Source organism: Ochotona princeps, chromosome X (assembly GCF_030435755.1).
Source record: "Ochotona princeps isolate mOchPri1 chromosome X, mOchPri1.hap1, whole genome shotgun sequence".
NCBI classification, from domain to species: Eukaryota; Metazoa; Chordata; class Mammalia; order Lagomorpha; family Ochotonidae; genus Ochotona; species Ochotona princeps.
In genome coordinates, this window is record NC_080865.1 from 85,260,966 (window position 1) to 85,281,160 (window position 20,195).

Consider the following 20,195-nt stretch of genomic DNA (forward strand, 5'->3'; position numbering starts at 1 on the left):
GTGAATTTTAGTCAATGAGTCATCACACAAGGTCCAATGCGTTTTTTAGTTTTTTTTTTTCTAAATAATAATGGGTGTAAGTGGAAATATCACTCTTATGCCATATTATTCATCCTTTTATACCATACAGTTTCATGGCTTTATTGTCAGAGTTTTACAATCATTACCCACTATCCTGAATTATTTAGAATAGTTTCATCACCTACAAATAAATCTCTTTCTCGAAGTGTTGTATAGGATAAAACTGCAGAGCCGAGGGTTGGGCGAGGAGAGTTTATTTTAATTTTTCATCCCGGTGAACTTGCTGTACATCCCAATGCCAGGAGATAAGGGAGAGTATGTTCTGGTAATATCAATCACCTAGTACTGTATTTACATAATTTTGGTCATTCCTGGTTGACAGATGATGCTCAAAACATCCTGATGGCCAATCCAAGGTGTCTTAACTTCCATCCTACTGATCTTTCACCTATAATAATATGTGTATTTGTTCTTCTTATCTCTGTATTTTCTATACATTTTATACTTCTAAGCTTTGCCTATGTTTTTGGCCAAAGTGAGCAACACATTGTACATAAATGCAAATAATACAAAGAAAAGCAAGACTCAACGGACACTTGGTAAAATAACAAAGTGTCACATGTTACTTTTTAGGGAATGACACGCTAGTTAGTAGGTTTACTGCTCAACCGGATATGTCCTTGTGGCCAATAGCTCTTTTGGGCTGAAGGACACAGAAGAGGATGGGATAGTAAAGGCTGAGGTACAGTGCAGTTTGCTAACTCTCCGGCATATGAGAAATTACTAATCAGCCACTGCTGACAGAGTAAGCTGTTGTCAAAATGATGGTGACTTATGACATTTAGATAAACAGAATGATAGAGAAAGTCTGTATTTATATGTTTATTATGAATCAATATGCCTTTCATGAAGATTTTTTTTCTAAGCAGGGAGAGAAGAGCTGAAGAAAACAGTTAACCTTTCCACAAGAAATGAAAGACCAACTTTTCCTTCTCCAAAAGTTACAAAGAAATAAAGTATAGTTGCAATATAGTGGCACAGTTGTTAGTACATATTGTTTAGCAAATGGATAATGTTAACTCATCCTGTATTAAAGCCAACACAGACTATAATGGTTCATTTGAATCTGCACACTCTAGATTAATCTGTGTCAAAACAGAAAGCACATACAATGTATTCTTCCCAGTTAGTCATCTCACTGTTTGCAGATTGAAATAAAGCCAAAGTGTGTGAAATGAGTATTTCCTATAATGAACACTATTAGGATTTCACTGTAAAATAAGGGTGAAAATAAGAAGTAATAAATAAAATGTACCCAATATTGGGGACTACATGAAATTATTTCCCCTGGGGGTGCAAGAGAAATGAAAAATACTTTTGTCTATCATTATAAACAAATGTTTCTATTTGCCAGTTTATGCTCCCTTAATGTATTCCCATCCTGCATTTTAAATGAACATTGGGTGCATTGAAGGAAGGAAACCAAATCAAAGGCTAAAAATGATATTGCCTCTCTGTTTTACTTAAGTAAATAGTAAAAGGTCATTCTATTACCATTTTCGCCATCAGACTTCCTTTCATGGTCAGTGTCAGTCAAGGACAATGCTGAGTTGGCCCGGCTAGATAAACAGGAACTATGCTCTGATTTCATTCCCCTGATCCACATTCTCAATGCATGGTCAGGTGAGGCTGCCCCTTCTGTTTCCGTATCCACATCGGATCCCATCTCTAGCTGGTAGCCATGACGAGAAACACTGCGCATGTCTGTCTGGTAGCCAGAGCAGAGAGTGTGAGGAGTTTCACAGAATTCCATCTCTGAGAAGACAAAAGTCAGAGAAAAACGTACAATTATGAGGAAAGTCTCAAACAAATTCTAATTTCTGCCCTCAAGCCCCACCCCCATTACCAGTAATATGTGCTTTTAGTAAAATCTTAGAATATGGTCTTTTATTTAGCCTAGCTAGGAGACTTGGCTTATTTTACACTTCTGCAGCTTAAAATTATTCTCCTGTTGATTCTTACAAGGTTATGCAAAAAGCATGCCCCAAAGGAACTTTATACCTACAATTTTAAGTTGAACAAAATGTAATGAAATCAGTGAGTAAAGAAGAGTACTAAGCGCAGAGAGATGCCCTTTAAAAATATTTCTCTTCTACAAAGAATGAACATGATCTGTGGAGCCATCTAGGCTTAAAATATTCAGATTATTTGCTTTTCTGAGTATCTCACACATATTGGAGTTAAGAATAAATAATTCAACACGAAAGTAGAAAAAAAACATTAAATTCAAATACACATCTCTAAATCTTTTCCAAAATGCATTAATTTACACATTCTATAATTATGAATACATAATTATTTCCCACCATCTCCAAAGGTGTTTACAACCTACTATATGCTGACAATCCTGCTTAATTCACTCTTGCAGCAAACACAGAAAATATTCAGTCATGCAATGCACCTTGGTGATGCTCTATGCTTTGGATTTACTCTTGTGCTTTTCCCCAAATCTTAGAATTATGAAATGTTTAGCATCTGAAAGACAGTGCAGCAAATTCCCTCTTTTTACACTTGAGGAAAATAAAATCCAGAGAATAGATGTTATTTGCCCACAGCCCACATCAGATCAAAGCAGAGCCCATTTTCCTATAACACCATCTGGACACAGTATCTGGGAGATACCAACGGAGCTCCATCAGCTTATTGCACGAATAGCAGCCATTGAGTCTTAGAGGCAATTTTACATCCAATTATGGTGAGGTGTCAAAAGGGGGCAAAGATGCTTTGCAATCCCTAATAAGTTAATGAAAAATGACCACATGCCAAGACATATCATCCGAAATGTCCATGTAATACTTAGATAAGGTAATCCGGAGATGTAGTACACTGTATAGGATTTTCTCAGACTGACATCAGAGACAGGTTATGTCAGTTGGCCAGGAAGAAGCTAAACTGAATGCATCTAATCCTTAGCACATATCAATAAAATGCAAAACCTAATATTAATTCTTCTAGTACAAAAAGTTCTGGCTCTTAGGCCAAATACTAGGAAGTACAAAACATATATGTATTTTTAAATAACCAGTTTTGTGACATACAATCGCCAAAGATTTAATAAATTCTTAGCACATATTTAATAGTTCGTAGGTGCCTAGTGTTATGCTTTGTTAAATAGATATCCTTGGTAAATACAGATTCTGTAATAGGAAAACTGGTTTAAAAATTAATGATCTCAGGGTACTGCTAAGAGTGTTGCTGAGTGATTTCTGTGAATACTCCATTTTCTTTTTGTTATTGTATAGTTTCTTCGCACTTTAATGATTTCTGTGATGATTGTCTTTGAGCAATTTTTCTAGTAAGTTGGCTAAACACTGAAGAAGTGATACTGTAAAAAAGGGATGAGGGGTATGGTTTATTTTTCTAAATATTTATTTATTTTTATTCCAAAGTCAGATATACAGAGAGGAAGATCTTCTGTCTGATGATTCACTCCCCAAGTGACTGCAACGGCCAGTGCTGCGCTAATCTGAAGCCAGGAGCCTCTTCTAGGTCTCCCATATGGGCACAGGGTCCCAAGGCTTTGGGCTGTCCTCGACTGCTTTCCCAGGCCACAAGTAGGGAGCTGGATGGGAAACAGGGCTGCTGGGATTAGACCTGTGCCCAAGTGGGATCCTAGCACGCGCAAGGCGAGGACTTTAGCAGCTAGGCCACTGCGCTGGGCCTGAGAGGTATCGTTTTGACTTATCAAATACAAGCTACCTTATCAAACCATGCTTCTTCTTGCCACATGGGTAAGAGTAAAATCTAACACCCAATATAAATCTTAGTGATCTAGAATATTGTGAGCAGTTAATATTCATGCCTTTTAATTTTACAGTGTTTCACTATCCAATCCTACGGAACAGTTGTTGCTTCAGCAACCTGGTAATGAACCTGTTAGCTTAAAACTATAACAGAGGAATCCTCTCTAGGCCTGTATTCCCAATTCCCTCATTGCCCTGGAACAGTGGTTCTCAAACTTGCCTCCAATGGCTTCATCTGGGTAGGGCACACAGATCTTTGTGCCCATTTTCATTTCTGTGCCATAGTCCTACTTTCAGTTTCTGATTCAGAAGGTATGCAATAGGGTCTGGAAATGTGCCTTGTGAATGAGTTTCCTGGTGAGGTTTTGCTAATGAATGGAGCTGACATTGAAAACTTGTGCCCTAGAGTTCTAAACAGTGTACTAAAGATCCAAACAAACAGGGTACTAAAGATTTCACCTATCTTGACATTATAGCATATTTTGCCAATGAGCTCTAACTCTGCTTAAGAGACAGGAATTTATTTTTTTATTCTAAATTGCCTCTGTTTAGCTCCCAAGGATTTAGGACACAGAAAAAATTAACAATTCACAAAAAGTAACTATCCAAGTTAACAGTTGCTCTTTGATTTAATGTGGCAAAGTAGAAAAAATATGGTTCACTTTATTTTTGTTTTTTTTTTTTACAGTCAGTAATGCTCACTGAATTGCCCTACTTCCCTTTATAGAAATCAGTGTTACCACCCTAAAATATTTCCCCAAATACATAAAAGTGTTGCTGGTGTTCAAAATTCCCACAGGACACATTATCTATTAAGCACTTACAATGCACCTTTAAGTGGTATTTTTTTTTACTCTTGCACAAATTGTTACCCAAAATAATATGAATTCCCTAGAGATGAAATTTCAAGGAAATATATTATAGACCTATTATTTCCAAAAAGGTAACTTTTACAGAAATTTAAGCACAACATTTTAAATGGATAGACAGATATCACGAAAAACTATGCTGAGTAAATAGGTGCAGAGATGTGGCCAGATAAATGAAATATTTGCAACATCACAAACATGTATTTAATTTTACTTCTAAGGAAAACCCATTTTTAGCCCTGCATGAGACAAAAGGTGAGCTAATTACTAGAGTTGAAATATAGCTTTTTAAATAGGAAAAAGGTTTGAAGAGATACTGCTCAACGAAAGTTATAGAAAAGAGCAATATTCAAATGAAAATACACTTGTTTACAGGACAATATAAATTAAAACTGTCATGAGATATTCTATTCTGCGTACATGAAATACTGACAAGGTTGTGCAGCTACAACTCTCATGCAGTGATGGTGAGAAATAATAGAATAGTGCAACTGGCATGAAAGAGAGCTTGATATGTTTCTAAGGTTACAGCTATACTTATCAGGGGAGTCTTTGAACATTCAAAAATTCATTGCAAAGAAATGAAAACTTCTATCCACGCAAAAACATGAGCTAAGATTTTGTAGCAACTTTGTTTTTAATAGCTAAGAAGAAAGAATCACGCAAATGCCCATGAATAGGTCAATGGATAAACTAACTGTGGTATATTCATAAAATAGACTACTGCTCAGTTCCAGAAGGAAACCATCATTGATGCCTTACAAATTAAACAGATTCCAAAGCCATTATGAAGAGTGAAAAATGTCTACATACACTATGCATCTATCTACATAAAATTCTAGAAAATACAAAGCAATCTGTAGTGACAAAATGTGGACCCATAATTCCCCAGAGAAGATAAGGCAAACAATGGGAAAAAAGATGAGGTTAAACAAAACACAGTAGAGCATTTTGAGCATGGTCCACAGGGCTGCTCTCTTGATTGTGGTGACAGTTTCATAGACATATACATGTTCAAGTTTACTATATTGTACTCTTCAGTTATGTATCATCTGCTTAGCTTACATCAACTATACCGCTATACTTTAAATATTCTGTGTACCATTAGGCACTAAACAATCAGAATTTAAATCAGACGATTTTCCTAGGGAGCCAAGGCTCTTAGACCAAGGATGAGGTTCTAATCTTCTCACTGTGGCAGAAAAAAAAAAACTACATGTTACACAAAAAAACAGATGGTCAAAATGTTAAAGTGTTTATATCTAACAAAGGAGTCAAGCATGACTAACTGATGATTAATTATCAGTGATCCTCTGAGAAGCATCTTAGCTTTTTGGACATAATAGCTGAAACTCAGATTTAGGAGGGGACCTCTGTATGAAACTAATCACTGTTGAATTTTTTAAAAGATTCATTTATTTTTTATTGGAAAAGAAGACAAATTTATGGAGAGAAGGAGAGACACAGAGAAGGATCTTCCATCTAGTAGTTCATTCTCTAAATGCCTCTGTTGGCGAAATCTGAGCCAATCTGAAACCAGGATCCAGGAGATTCTTCCAGGTGACCCACATGCATATGGGGTCCCAAGGCTTTGCACCATCCTCTGCTGCTTTCCCAGGCCACAACCAGGGGGTTGGATGGGAAGTGGAGCAGCCAGGACACAAACCAGCACCCCTATGGGATGCTGGTGCTTACAAGGTGAAGATATAGATATTGAATCTGTGACTAGGCCCACACTGACGAATTGTCAACAACAAAAGGAACATCCTATAGTTGAAAATCATAAAATTAAGCCCAGTGACTATGGAACACAGAATCACCTCAGGGGTTGGTGTTTTGGTGTAGTGGGTAAAGTTGCTGCCTGCAATGCCAGCATCCTGTATAGATGCTGGTTCATGTTCTGGCTGCTCCACTTCTGATACAGTTTCCTGTCAATGGCCTGGTGAAAGCTGCGGAAGTGTGTGGGGGCAGGAACCCACGTGGGAAACCCAGATGAAGCCTCTCCCATCCCTTGCCATTGAGGGCATTTGGGGGAGTGAACCAGCAGACAGAAGAGCATGCTCTCTCTCTCTCTAATACTGCTTTTCAAATAAATAAATCTTAAAAAAAATACTAACTTAACGTGTTTTAAAAAAGGCTATGAAATGCTGAATAAAGTGATCTACTGCATTTTCTATTTGAGCCCAGGAGCTGATCATCAGGTACTCCGCCAGGAAAAGCCATTTATCAAAACTTGAAAGGGAAAGTAATAGTTATCTATATCAGTGTTTTCTTGAAATGCCATTTTTGAGTTTCTGATAAGCTCAAGACTATATTGTTAAAATTCTACCCATCTACACTCCCTCTAAAAAGGGAGCTTTAGGGCACTTGGCTCAAAATAAATAATTGGAAGTCACGCAGTATGATTAATCTTAGCCATGATTGAAAGAGTTCAGATACAACTTTTAAACCATATAGTTCATATCCAGAATAACTGAGTAGGAGGGGCTAAAATGTTAGCTTTAATTAATGATTCACACAACCCTTTTGAATGATATGCAAAAGCAGGTGTTAATTATGCAGTTTTTCGATGGGTCATGTCAACATTCTTAGTGTCTCAATTTCCTCATTTATAAAACCTATGAATGCAATGAGAAACAAATCTATAAGTGTCTTATTCTATAGCTCTATAGTTATACCTTGAACCTGTTACGGCAAAACGTGGAATACTCAGGATTTTCAAATGGTGAACGACTCAGTGGTTTTATGTATCTAGGTGTTATAAATAATTCTGTGGTAAAGAATACACACATCAGTTATGTCTTTCTGTCATGATTACAAGTCTTGCTGTATTAAAGTACTGATACAGCCTAGGCAACCCTGTGAACTCTAAGATTGAGAGAGCAACTAAATGGTAAACTTTCCACACATCGTGAACTGAATGGTATAATATCAAACCAAAATTCAAAACTTACACACTTGGTTATTGTAAATTGCTTTCCACAAAATGACATACAAAATTCACACAATTAAAAATATTACTGACCCCCAAATCTTTAATTCATTCCTCTCCAGAGAAAAAAATTCAATTGATAATTACAGTTTTCAGCAAAAAAAAAAAAAAAAAAAAAAAAAAAAATACAAGGAAGGAAGGTAATGAGCATCTCCAGACAGGAGAGAAATAATTTTCACTACTGGGCACCAGTTTGTATTCTCAGTTTTGGGGCTTTGAAAAGAAAACGGTATCAAATTGCCAAACAAATTGGTTCATGTAAGTTCATCTAAACACAGCTTTGCTTAACACCCACTTTCTTTGAGTCAAGAAAACAAAACAAAATAGACTTCTGATTTTTCTTGGTCTTAGCAAATTAGTCCAATTTAATTTCCTCTTCTCTTCATGAAAAAGCTTTATCAAAAGCACAGTGCTATACTAGGCAGTGAGCACAGTGAGTTAATAGGACTATGTCAGGTCCTTTGGGAAGTTCCACAGAAAGCCTTTATAAAGGCCTAATGATAACAAAGCAATAAAGGCCCATCACCCAAATCTGACCTTTATTTTCCTGTTGAGGGCTCATCAACCTTTTCTGGCGGATGGGAAGGAAACAAGGATTGCTCCCAGGTGCAAGACTAGGGCAAGTGGTTATCAGAGGACTTAAATAACTAAGCTTCCTGAAACCTAATCTCCTCCTCACAGTTCCAAATGCACCACAATCTCAGCACTCAGAATCTACAACTCACACTTCAACATTTTTTTCTTCATCTGCCAGTACACTGAAAAGCAGGACAACAGATCTGTTCAGAGTTTAAAGACTGAAGTATAAATACATATACTTTGTGATCAATATTAGCTAACTGGAGACATCCCGGGACATAGTTAAAACCACATATTAATGTAAAAAAACGATGCTTGGGGAAGAATCAAGAACTGCAAAACCATTCAAAAAAGCTCAAACCACAGAAAGATATAAGATTATAGCACAAAATCAACTGAAAGGTAGATGAGGTAGCAATCTGGATGAAATGAAAACAAATTCCAATCACATTTAGTGACAGATTAAAATGTCCTTTAGCAATCTAAGTAAGGAAATTTAAAGTGGGAATAAGCAACTGCTATTTCCTTGGACTAATTTTCAGCTTAGTGGTCAGGGCCATTTCAACTATATTCTCTGAAGAAGGAGAACTTGTTTTGAAGATAATCCAAAGAAGTTACCACTACAAAGAAAAAGGTAGAGTGGCTAGTGCAGTGGCATAGCAAGCTTATCCTTCACCGGCAGTGCTGGCATCCCACGTGGACGCCAGTTCATGTCCTGGCTTCTCCACTTCCGATGCAGCTACCTGATTGTGGCACGGAGGACAGCCAAGTCCTTGGGCCTCTGTACCCATGTGGGAGACCCTGAAGACGACCCTGGTTTCAGATCAGCTTAGCTCTGACCATTACATCCATTTAGCAGTGTGAACCAGCAGACAGGAAACCTCTCTTCTTTCTCTGTCACTCTGTTAAATAAATAAATCTTTAAAATGTTATTTTCTTTTAAAGTCTTTTCTTTAAAAAAAGAAGAAAAAAGGAGATGTCTGCTAGACATTGTTTGCAGTGAAAATCTAGAAAAAAATCAGAAACTAAGCGAGATGGGAGGAGGTCCTGGACAGCAAGAGAAATTTAGATCAATGAGAACCTGCGCATGTTCCCCTTATTTCAACATTTTGAATGAGATGGAGACTTCCTACCTTAAATGAGAAATTTTCAGGGCTACTGAACACTGCAAATGCATCGTGCTCAATGGCCCTAAAAATTTCTCATTTCTTACCTGTGTTGGTCCAATTTTTCTGGCTGTTCATAACGCTTTGGCGCCTGAACCCTTATTGCACATGGTGGGCTTCCTGGTGTACTTGTGTACTTCCATTATGCTCACTAAGCATAGGAAGCTGTTTGCTCAATTGTGTGTATATGTGTGCCTAAAAGTTTAAACTACATTAAACTGCAGCACAATTCCATCTAGATGAGTCAGATCAACAAATTAAAGAGGTAAGAAACCAATAAGAACATTCGCAAATGCTTCAAAGACATACTCATACAGGCAAACTGTGACTTCTATAACAATCTATCCTTCTCTGTAATTATTTATTTTGTGATGAATGAGTAAAGATGCCAGGACAGAATTGTGAGCAGAATCAGTGCCCATAAGGAATCACAGACTAAACTGCTCTATTTGAGGTTACTTACAACTTTTCAAGTTGCCATATTCATCGGTAACACGGTATATTTGCACAGATTCTCAACTATTTGGAGTATCTCTGAATCTTCACGATTAATTCCTAGTAGTATTGTTAAGCTTCACTACAAAATTTTATGCAGGATTGTATAGTTCATTTCCTCATCATTTGATCTACATAATCTCCTCAATTAGACCTCTAGTTCCTGACTTCTGAATTTTTGGTTCTCTCAATATTAAATGCAGTACACTGTTAATTTGTTAAAGAAGGTAGTTGTTTTCATTGTGGAGAAAGTAACTATGCAGGAAAACAGGAAATGTGAATGCACCTAAAAGTAATCATTTCATTATGTATTCATGTAACAAGATAAGTATTTCAAGGCCCCAGGATGATAGCATAGTGTTGTAGGGTTTTTTGAACCCCGAATACTGCAGCAACCTCAAATTCTTGTCTCGCAGGAAAGAAGAATTTTCATGCGGACACAGTTTAGTTTTAAAGTAAGATTTATTAGAAAAGCTGAGAAAGGAGACTCCCGTCCTAGTGACTAGAGGGGGTTCTGAGATAGAAAAAGACCCTTACCTCCTGCCATAGTGGCAGGAGGAAAAGCTAAGAGAGAAAAAAACCCATATCAATGGTGGGGAAAGCATCTTTTAAAGGTTCCCCTCAAAGATGTTTCTCCATAAATAAAGGAAATTCCTGGTTTCCATGGTACCTGGCCTTGGGACAAAAGGCCAGAAAGGTGTCACTGGCCAACTTCCTTGGTCCCTTTCTAATGATAAAGAGGCCAGTCTGAAGCCCTCCCCCTTGGCAATGGCTGGAGACAGAATTGGGTGGAGGCTTCAGGTGGGGAATAGATATGTTAATGTCACCCTTGTCTCCTGGGGAAACACTCCTGATAAAATATGCATTTGTCTTGGGAGAGACCGTGTTCTGGTGAATCCAAGACATGGTGGGGAAAATACCCCTTTATATTTGGGAAGAAAAATGACTTGGGGACCCAGAATACCCTAACTGCCTACCACCCAGTCTAACTCCTCTCACAATAGCAGTTGAAGTCCTCACCTTGAATGCACCAGGATCCCATATGGTTGCTGGTTCTAATCCCCACAGCCCCGCTTCCCATCCAGCTCCCTGCTTGTGGCCTGGGAAAGCAGTCGAGGATGGCCCAAAGCTTTGGGAACCTGCAACTGTGTGTGAGACCCACAACAAGCTCCTGGCTCCTGGCTTCAGATGGGCTGAGCTCCAGCTGTTGTGGTCACTTGGGGAGTGAACCATTGGACGGACGATCTTCCTCTCTCTCCTCCTCTCTGCATATCTGACTTTCCAATAAAAATAAATAAATCTTTACAAAAAAACATTAGTTGCCTTTAGAAAATAAGTATATCAAGACATGTTGTATATGTTACATCTGCAAAACATCAAATCTAAAATACATATGGCCGACAAAGGACTGTATGTGATGTAGTACTTAGACCAGCTAGGGACCTAGAAGAATTGTAATTAAATATTTAAATATCAAAATTTGAAAATTCAAATGTTAAAACTAAACTACTACAGAAAGGGTTAACAAAGGAATGCTTGAAAAAGTTCAAGGAAAATGCACACTACGAAAAAAAAGGTATGTGTTGATTTTATAACAGTTCTGCAGCAAAGTAAACATTGGTTGAAGTGTTCTCAAGCATTAAAATATCTATTTACTTTAATGGCAGAGATCTCATCTACTGGTTCACTCTGCAAATATTTGCAACAGTGTAGGCCTGGCCAAAGCCCAGACTCTAGAGATCAGTGCGGTTCTTCCAGATGAGACATGGGGACTCAAGCACTTCCGCCAGCATCTGTTATCTTCCAGGAAGCACATTAGCAGGAAGCTGGATGAAAACAGATCCAGGACTCAAACTCAAGGACTCTGAGATGTGAATATCTCAAGTAGTGTCTTAACCACTACACCAGAAAAGCCCACCCCAGTCATATTTTAATTCTATGTTCTAGGAAGATTTCAAGTACCTTGTATCTTGAATATCTTGAATATAAATGTGACCAATAGGATGCCTTGACACAAGTGCTAATTAATGCAAATTGAAATTGTTTTTTGAGAACTAGCTATGAATTTCAAATAATATGTATTTCACAAGTACAGCAAGAAAGAAATTATGGAGACAGGAAAAACAATTTACAGTAATACTGGACTAAGAAACTCCATTTCCTATATTGACTCTGGGCTGCAAATGTTTCACAAAAAAGGCATGTTACAATACGCCTTTTAGCATAATGAATTTAGAAATAACTTCTAATTAAAATTCTTAAGAAATTAATTCCATAGTATAGTCTTTACTAAAATTGCTCAAAAAAAAAAAAAAAACCCTTGGCAAAGAACATCTTTACGGTGGTTGAAATACAGACTTCTTTTGTTCTTCATATCAATTTCATGCCAAGTATCAAACACAAATGACCATCTCTAGATTTGCAGAGCACAGTGGAATGTGCACAGAACTCTTCTGAAAGCCTCTTATTAGGAGCTCAAAGAATTTACTTAAAGTACTTTTCAGGGGTGGACGAAAATCTTCAAGTGAGCAAAAACAAAGGAAATAATTCTTTGAATGTTCATCAGAAATCTTTAAATTTGAATTTTATTTATAGGAAAACATGTTTGGGGAAGATTTCCACTTCTAGTCAAGGTATGGCGAAAAAAAAAGTACATTCCTGCCTTAAATGAAAACAACAACAACAACAACAAAAAAAACACAGAAAAAAATGTAAGAAACAATTGTCAAACACTGCACAACAGAAAATGAAGGAAAGTGATCCTTGACATACTGCAAACCAATGCAGTAAGTTCCATGAGTGCTCCAGCTTGCTGTCTTCAAAGACTGTCAGCCTCTGCCCAATGAGGGGGCCCAAGAAAGAGTGAGCCAGCTAGAGGTTGCACTGTACAGTGTTTGAGAGAGTTACACAGAAGAGGATCTTGAGCTGGCTCCCCTTAATATTGTGTTCTAACAGCACACGCATGTAAGGCAAATATCTGGGGCTACAGAAAGAATCATCTCCAAGGAATAAAGGAAACAGCCACTGCATGGGAGACACAGCCCCTGAGTGGTCAATTGCAGAACTCTTACGCTTTGAATATAATACTCAAGATTTTTCTGTTTATATATAATTATGCTTTCTTTTCTAGAATAAGATCAAATGATTACAGTAGTTTTATACTTCTGAGTGTTCCTATACAGCTTGGCCTGGTAGTAAGGGAATAATATTGGCCCTAGGACAAATTAGTTTGCACCTCAAAAAGTTAAATGCATATATACCATATGATCTAACTATTCTGTCTCTTAGTGTTTACCAGTGTAAAATGGGATCATGTATCTGTTCAGACACAGTGAGAATGCTTACATTAGTTTCAGTTTTAAGTGTCAGAAGTTGAAAACAACTCAAAAGCCCATTAACAGGCAAAAATAATTGCAATTACTAGCATATCCATATAATGGAATGCTACTGAGACATGAAACTATTACTACCACTACTACCACTACTAATACTATATATATTGCACTATTGGTATGTATTTTTACATGCAAAAACATGGGTAACTATAGAAATAATTATACTGAATCTACCAAACCAGAAGAGGTTTATATAGCTTCTATTTATGTAAAACTGTAGAAATCCCAAATTAAGCAAATCCATGGTTAGCTAGGTTTGGAATGAGTTGGAAGTAAAGTTCGAAAGGCATTACAAGGAAATGAAAACAATGCAGGCAGAAAAAATGCCATAGCAAGAAAGCGCTGATATTTTATAGCCATGGCTAACCTGCATGATAGGCCCAATGTCAGAGCCCTGGGCAGTGCAGCAGTCTGGCCCGCACTGCTAAAACTAACACTCTGCTTCTTGTACCACTAGAACCCCTTTGTGTGTACCACTGAACTCTCCCCTCCATTTTGCAGAAGCCACAACATACACAAAGTTACAGCTTAACACTACTGCCAGCAAGGAAATATTCAATATGGTTGCTTTAGATGATGATTTTAGACCATTTTGCTAAAATCGTAATGGTTGACACTCTTAGTAGCACCATACACCTGTTGGCATGACATGTTTGAGATTTCAAAAAATGGGCTTGGAAATCTGTGGTGCAAAAACTGCATCATTTGAAAACTGAATTAAGCCCCACTCCAGTCACTGCCCCTTATACCTCCCATTGTACAAAGTTGATCACAACTCATTCTTAAGTCTTGCCCACACTTATTGTTGAATACGTACTTTGCTTTAAATCAACACGGTTTCTTAGCTCACCTTACTCTGTCTATGCCTCTTGATGTCTTTCTGGTGTGATGACAAAAACTTGGCCAGGTCCTGCAAGGGACCACCTCACAACCAAAGAAAACCAGATGGTAAGTGGAGATGTTTTTGAATACAGACATGGTGAATTTATCAAACTGCACACCAGAAATACGTGCAGTTTATTGTACATGAATTATAACTCAATAAATGTTTTTAGGAAACAGAGGGGAAAGGATAATGTTTTCCTCTTACATCATCTAAATGCTCCTGTGCCAAACACTGGGGCAATGAGAAAAGTACCTCGTTTGATAATAGAAACAAACAATCTGTTCACAAACTGTCATGGTATAGGGAAACGACAGATCATTTCTTTTCTTTTTTTTTTTTTTTTACAAAGATTTGTTTTTATTTTACTACAATGTCAAATATGCAGAGAGAGGAGGAGAGTCAGAGAGTAAGACCCTCTGTCCGAAGTTTCACTCCCCAAGTGAGCCGCAACAGCCGGTGTTGTGCCGATCCAAAGCTGGGAACCAGGAACCTCTTCCGGGTCTCCCACGTGGGTGCAGGGTCCCAAAGCATTGGGCCGTCCTCGACTGCTTTCCCAGGCCACAAGCAGGGAGCTGGATGGGAAGTGGAGCTGCCGGGACTAGAACCAGTGCCCATATGGGATCCCGGTGCGTTCAAGGTGAGGACTTTAGCCGCTAAGCCACGCTACCAGGCCCCAGATCATTTCTTGAATTGCCTGCTATGTTGCTTTCACTTCAATAGAATCAGCAAAGATTACATTCTGGATACTAACATTGTGAATATTTAGATTTTTAAACATATTGGTGCTAGCATGATCAACAAATCAAAATTAGTCCTTAATATGACAGAGGAAAACATGGGCCATTCTGGGCCAACAGTAAAGTACTATGACAAATTAGGTGGATCCAATGATATCAGTGACACAGGTTTGTCATTTCTGTTTCCACCAGTTATGTGTCTGTTTCAGTGTTTTATTTCCTGCAGAATCCCTGCTACTCTCTCCAGTAAAATGGATGTTACCCGATTCAAAGACTAGTGAGATCCTAGGGTTAACTCAGTCAAAATTTGCTTCTATTTTTTTTTTTTAAATTCCTAAGTCTACCTCTAAACAATAGGAGGGTAGTAATGCTCCTGTGTTTACCATTAATTTCTACAAAGGCTCCTTTTATAGCAGTTTAGTCAATGGTAGAATAAGTTATTGTACAGAAACACTACAACAGTATTCAAACACTCTTGTAATCAGAATCAATTATGACCACAGTAGATCTGAGCCAATATAACTACTTTGAAAGTGAAATGTACATTACATTCCTACCATTACAAACCTCTATTTAGAAAAAAAACCTGCTATTTTCCATTGTTTAAAAACTAATCTATGTCAGTTACCAAGAAATTCGCTTAAAATTACCTACAGATAGGACTTCAGTCTTAACTATCCGGACCTGTTGTTCTGCTTTCAAAGCACATATTCTTCCGTCCTGGGGCACTAGTAGATGGACATGAAACTATCAAAGAACATTCAGTTATACATATGAAAAAGAAAAAGCAAATAAATGCAAATGTGGACTTAGTATCTTCTGTGTTCCAGGCCCTGAAACATACATTTATTTTCATAAGACTCACAGTATGCCCTGTGAGAAAGGCTATTATTATTCCTATTTTTCAAATAAAGCAACTGGAGCTCACAGAGATTAAGTAAATTGTCCCAGGCCACATAGATAGGAAGTGGCAAAGCTAACTCAGAACAATTGTTACACTGACTTCTAATCACCTCATGCAGCATATGAAGTTATAAGTAGCACATTCGAATTCGCAGCCTAGTTCTCATTTGTGCAACACGTACGTGGCTGATGTTAGAATTTCCTAATTCTTGCCTCTCAGGTTTCATTTAGCTTGCTGCTGTCCCCATCTGGATTTTCCCAGCCAATCACCAAAATCCATTAAGGGATGTGGTAGCTGAGAGACAGTGGACATGTCCTCTGTCACACACAATATCAAAAGAGATTCTTAAAGCATGCATATGTTATCTACTTATTCTTACACAAGTTTACATATTTTATTACTTCATCTTGAAGCATTATTGCCTTCATACAAATTTTTAAGGATTCACTTCACCAACGCCATGTTACTTTGCCTCACTGAAAAAATATTTCTGAGCATATTCTATGTTTCCAGACAACAGAGAAAACATCTGTGTCTGCAGGCCAACAAATAAAAAATGTTGGCCTCTACAATGTTCAGCTTCCCTAGCACAGAGCAGATGCCTTGAGCAAAGTTTTGAAATTACTTAACAAAATTAACAAAGATGAGAGGAACGTTATTCATTGGGAAATGTGCTGGAGTATTACTTCGGCACATTATCATCCAGCCAGAGGAGACAATCAGATAAAAATTGGGGGCATTTCCTGTTTACAAGGCAGCATCATCAGCCCAAGCTAAATAGATTGATACTAAATCTATGAGCAACATTTTGTGTTTCAAACACATCAAAGCAGACAGAGAAGAGGCTTGACTACAGCTCCTGATTAAATGTTAAGGTACATTTTTCCTTTATTTTAAATTTATCAAAGTATAGAATGAGATAGAGGCACACTTCACATATCACTTAGTGCTAGTATTGCAGGATATTTGTGCAAAATCTATTTCCCAAAATCCCTCAAAGGTAGAAACAAATGAGAATATCAACAGTAACATTAGTCATCAGTGTTTGTGAATTGGAACATTACACAGTCCAAACCTTTATTAACGTTGCCCTAAATATTTAACTTGAACAAATGAACATTTTAGGAACTTTGAAAATGGACAATCTATATAGATGAAAGTGTGTTCAGGTTACATGTTTCAGAAGGGTATTCATGCCAAACAATATATGAGGACTTCACGATGTTACTAATGACATATAGGAAAATAATAGTGTTTAGACAAAATTCAGCATCATAGCTGCATCAACTTTTATCTGTATAATATCTTTGTAATGTCTGTGAATCTTGTCTGGGTATTAATTCAGGATTCTTCTAGATGGCCAGGAAAAATTGTGTGCTGTACAAAATCAGTAATACAGATATATTTTCCCCCATCCAACTTAAAACAACAACAACACAACAACAAAATAACCAAACAAGCCATGTCAATGGTATCTGTGTATCCTTCAGTAGGCAAAGTTGAGGACCCTAGAAAGCCATAGCACATCCGGCTGATTCTTTTACAAGAATGCTTGGGCAGATACTTGGAAACTTATTATTTCAGGAAGGAGGAAAAGAAGGATGTGGGGGAAAGAATGGATGCAGGAAAATATTTCCAGGTACTTATTTTTTAGGGGTGAGGGTGGCATAGAAGGGGAACCTTTCTAGCCAAAAAGAACCTACATGAAACACTGTAGCTACCTCAGCCCTCAAAGATAAAGATCTAGATAAAGTAGATGGAAAAAAAGGAGAAAATTTACTCTATAGTTATCCACAAAATTGTGAACTTATCACTCTTCTAATTTGTCTTGTATAATTAAGAAATAAGACCCTAGTCTGAGGGCTCAGATCAATGGTTCAACGGCTAAATCCCAACCTTGTGAGCTCTGGGATATCATATGGACACTTGTTATTGTCCCCGTTGTTCCACCTCCCATCTAGCTCCCTACTTGTGGCCTGGGAAAGCAGTAGAGGATGGCTTTTGACACCCTACACTAATGTGGGAGAGCCAGAAGAAGCTCTCGATTCCTGGCTTCAGATTGGCTCAGCTCCAGTCACAGTGGCAATTTGGGGAGCGAACCAGTAGGTGGATGATCAGTCTCTCCCTCTCTCTGTAAACTGTTCTTTCTAATTATATATATATATATATATATATATATATTTTTTTTTTTTTTTTAACAAAAGACACCAGTATGGATAGAGCATCCCAGATTACTAAGAAATCAATTTTACTCTGAAAATTTCAAATCTGGGCAGGATTATTTTAAAAAGTCCACTTGTAAACAGTTTAATTTTAGTATAAGGCTAAAATTATAGAAAATTAACTTTCCTTCATGAAGGACATTAATTTTATTTCCTTACCTACATAAAATTCAAATGAACCTTATGAGATCTGTGAAAAGAAAGCTAACTGAAAAGGCCATTCCGAATTCAAATATGAAATTGAAATACATACCATCTACTAGTATGAAAACCTGCTCATATTTTAACAATAAAATTATAAGAATTATAAATTACAGTGAACAGTAACAAAAATTACTTTAAAATTGGAAGCATTCGTATATTAAAGTTGGAAAAATATCTAACACATTTTTAACATTACCCTAAAAGAGATACAAGATTTTTACAAGTGGAAATAGAAACATGTATTTGCTGTATAAGTAAATATATTCCTAGTGTGAGTCCACAAATATTTTGTCAATACAAAGAAAGGAAATCAAAATTGCACACTCCTTCCCAAGTCTCTTCATTGTAAAAATGAAGAAGATAGTGTCTGCTTCCCTTGGTGAGGTGTCAGATAACTTTGCAGTGCATAGATACATTAGTGTGGAAACCAGAGAGCCATGAGAGCCTTGGAAGAGGGAAGTGGCTAAAAGCACCTCTTATCAGTTTGAAGAGCTAATGTGCTTCTCCCCGCTAAAGTACAGAATTTTTTATGTGTCAGTAACATAACGATAAATACGCAACCTGTGTTACACACGATATAAGCAAAGAGTTCTCCCAATAATAAAAACTAATAAGAACATCTGTGTGTGTGTGTGTGTGTGTGTGTGTGTGTGTGTGTGTGTGTGTTTGCTCATGGAACTCCTATAATGTGAATTTTGGGCTTAACCTACACTGCGTGAAACGTAAGAGATTGGTTCCAGTGGAATGTTCTCTAAAACCAGAGGCCAAGCTCCAGTCAGGGATATAAAGGGCAAATTTATGGCTGCTTTCTGAAGTACAGAAGATGGGAAATCTTATTATAGTAAAAAGCAAAGAGAAGCAGACATATGCTTTTTATCAATTTTTGTATTCACCAACATCTCCTTGCCTAGGCCACTAGCTGTCATGGTAAATTATGGTTCCTTTTGATCTCTACAAATTTTAAAAATATTGATGGCAACAATAGCCACAACTAATAGTTACTTTAGAGCTTACTGTTTGCCAAACACTGTGCTATACAACTCACATTTTTTACCTAATAATAACACTAACTATCCAAGATAGGTATTATTATTTTGGATTTACAAATGAGAAAATTAATTTTGAAGATGTTGCCATACTTAACTATGGTCACCATTTCTGCTATGAATTAAAATCACAATTCAAATTCACTTTTGTCAGTATTTGACACCTTTTGCTTCTAATACAATCCTTAGTAGCAGTAAGATCTAGATGCTTTGTCAAAGGTATACATATCTTTGACTACAAGTGCAGCTGGTAGTGATGGTGAGTGATAAACTAATATGAATCTCTTTTCAAGTAACTTCATTTCTAGTTGTAGAAACAAACCATATTTCCAAATACATGGTAGAGTATGTAAGTGGAATTTAAGAAGATATCTGGACAATAAGCACAAGCAGAGAGCAAAAAGAGGAACAAGCTAAGGTAAGAATAACATGGCTGCAGTTCATATTGTGGAGGGGATAGAATAAGATAGGCTGTATTGAATGAGTCAAGTTTGAATCAGAACAACGGGTAGTCTAGACTCTGATACTGGGCATCATTTTGCATTTCACAGTTTATTCCATAGACAATATAGAACGAAGGTTTGAAGTAAATCACAATAGCCTGCTAGAACCTGCTGATGACTCAAACATCTATGTATCTTTCATTTCAGCCAGGTGTTTATAAATATCTGTCCCTATATTCTGCATCTTTCCATCATGCATGTGCTCCTGACCAATATTACGGTCACATGTTGGAATTACTGGCTCAAGGTGATTCCCCAGGAACTAGGCCTATCTAACTTTTTTTTAAAAAAATTCATATGACCCCTTTTTTAGAGATGTGATCTGCAAAAGAAGCCTATACCTTTATAATGTAGTCTTAGCCACAGTGATTAT

The 20,195-nt window shown here is 37.2% G+C and overlaps 1 protein-coding gene across 1 annotated transcript in view; it reads right to left on the minus strand.

Moving 5' to 3' along the window:
* The window catches only part of TENM1 (teneurin transmembrane protein 1), a 570,964-nt gene that overhangs the window by 497,008 nt on the left and 53,761 nt on the right, over positions 1 to 20,195 (minus strand). Inside the window, exon 2 of the mRNA XM_004587672.2 lies at positions 1,576 to 1,836. Coding sequence (XP_004587729.2) covers positions 1,576 to 1,836 — 261 coding nt within the window. The remainder of the gene's footprint in view (positions 1 to 1,575; positions 1,837 to 20,195) is intronic.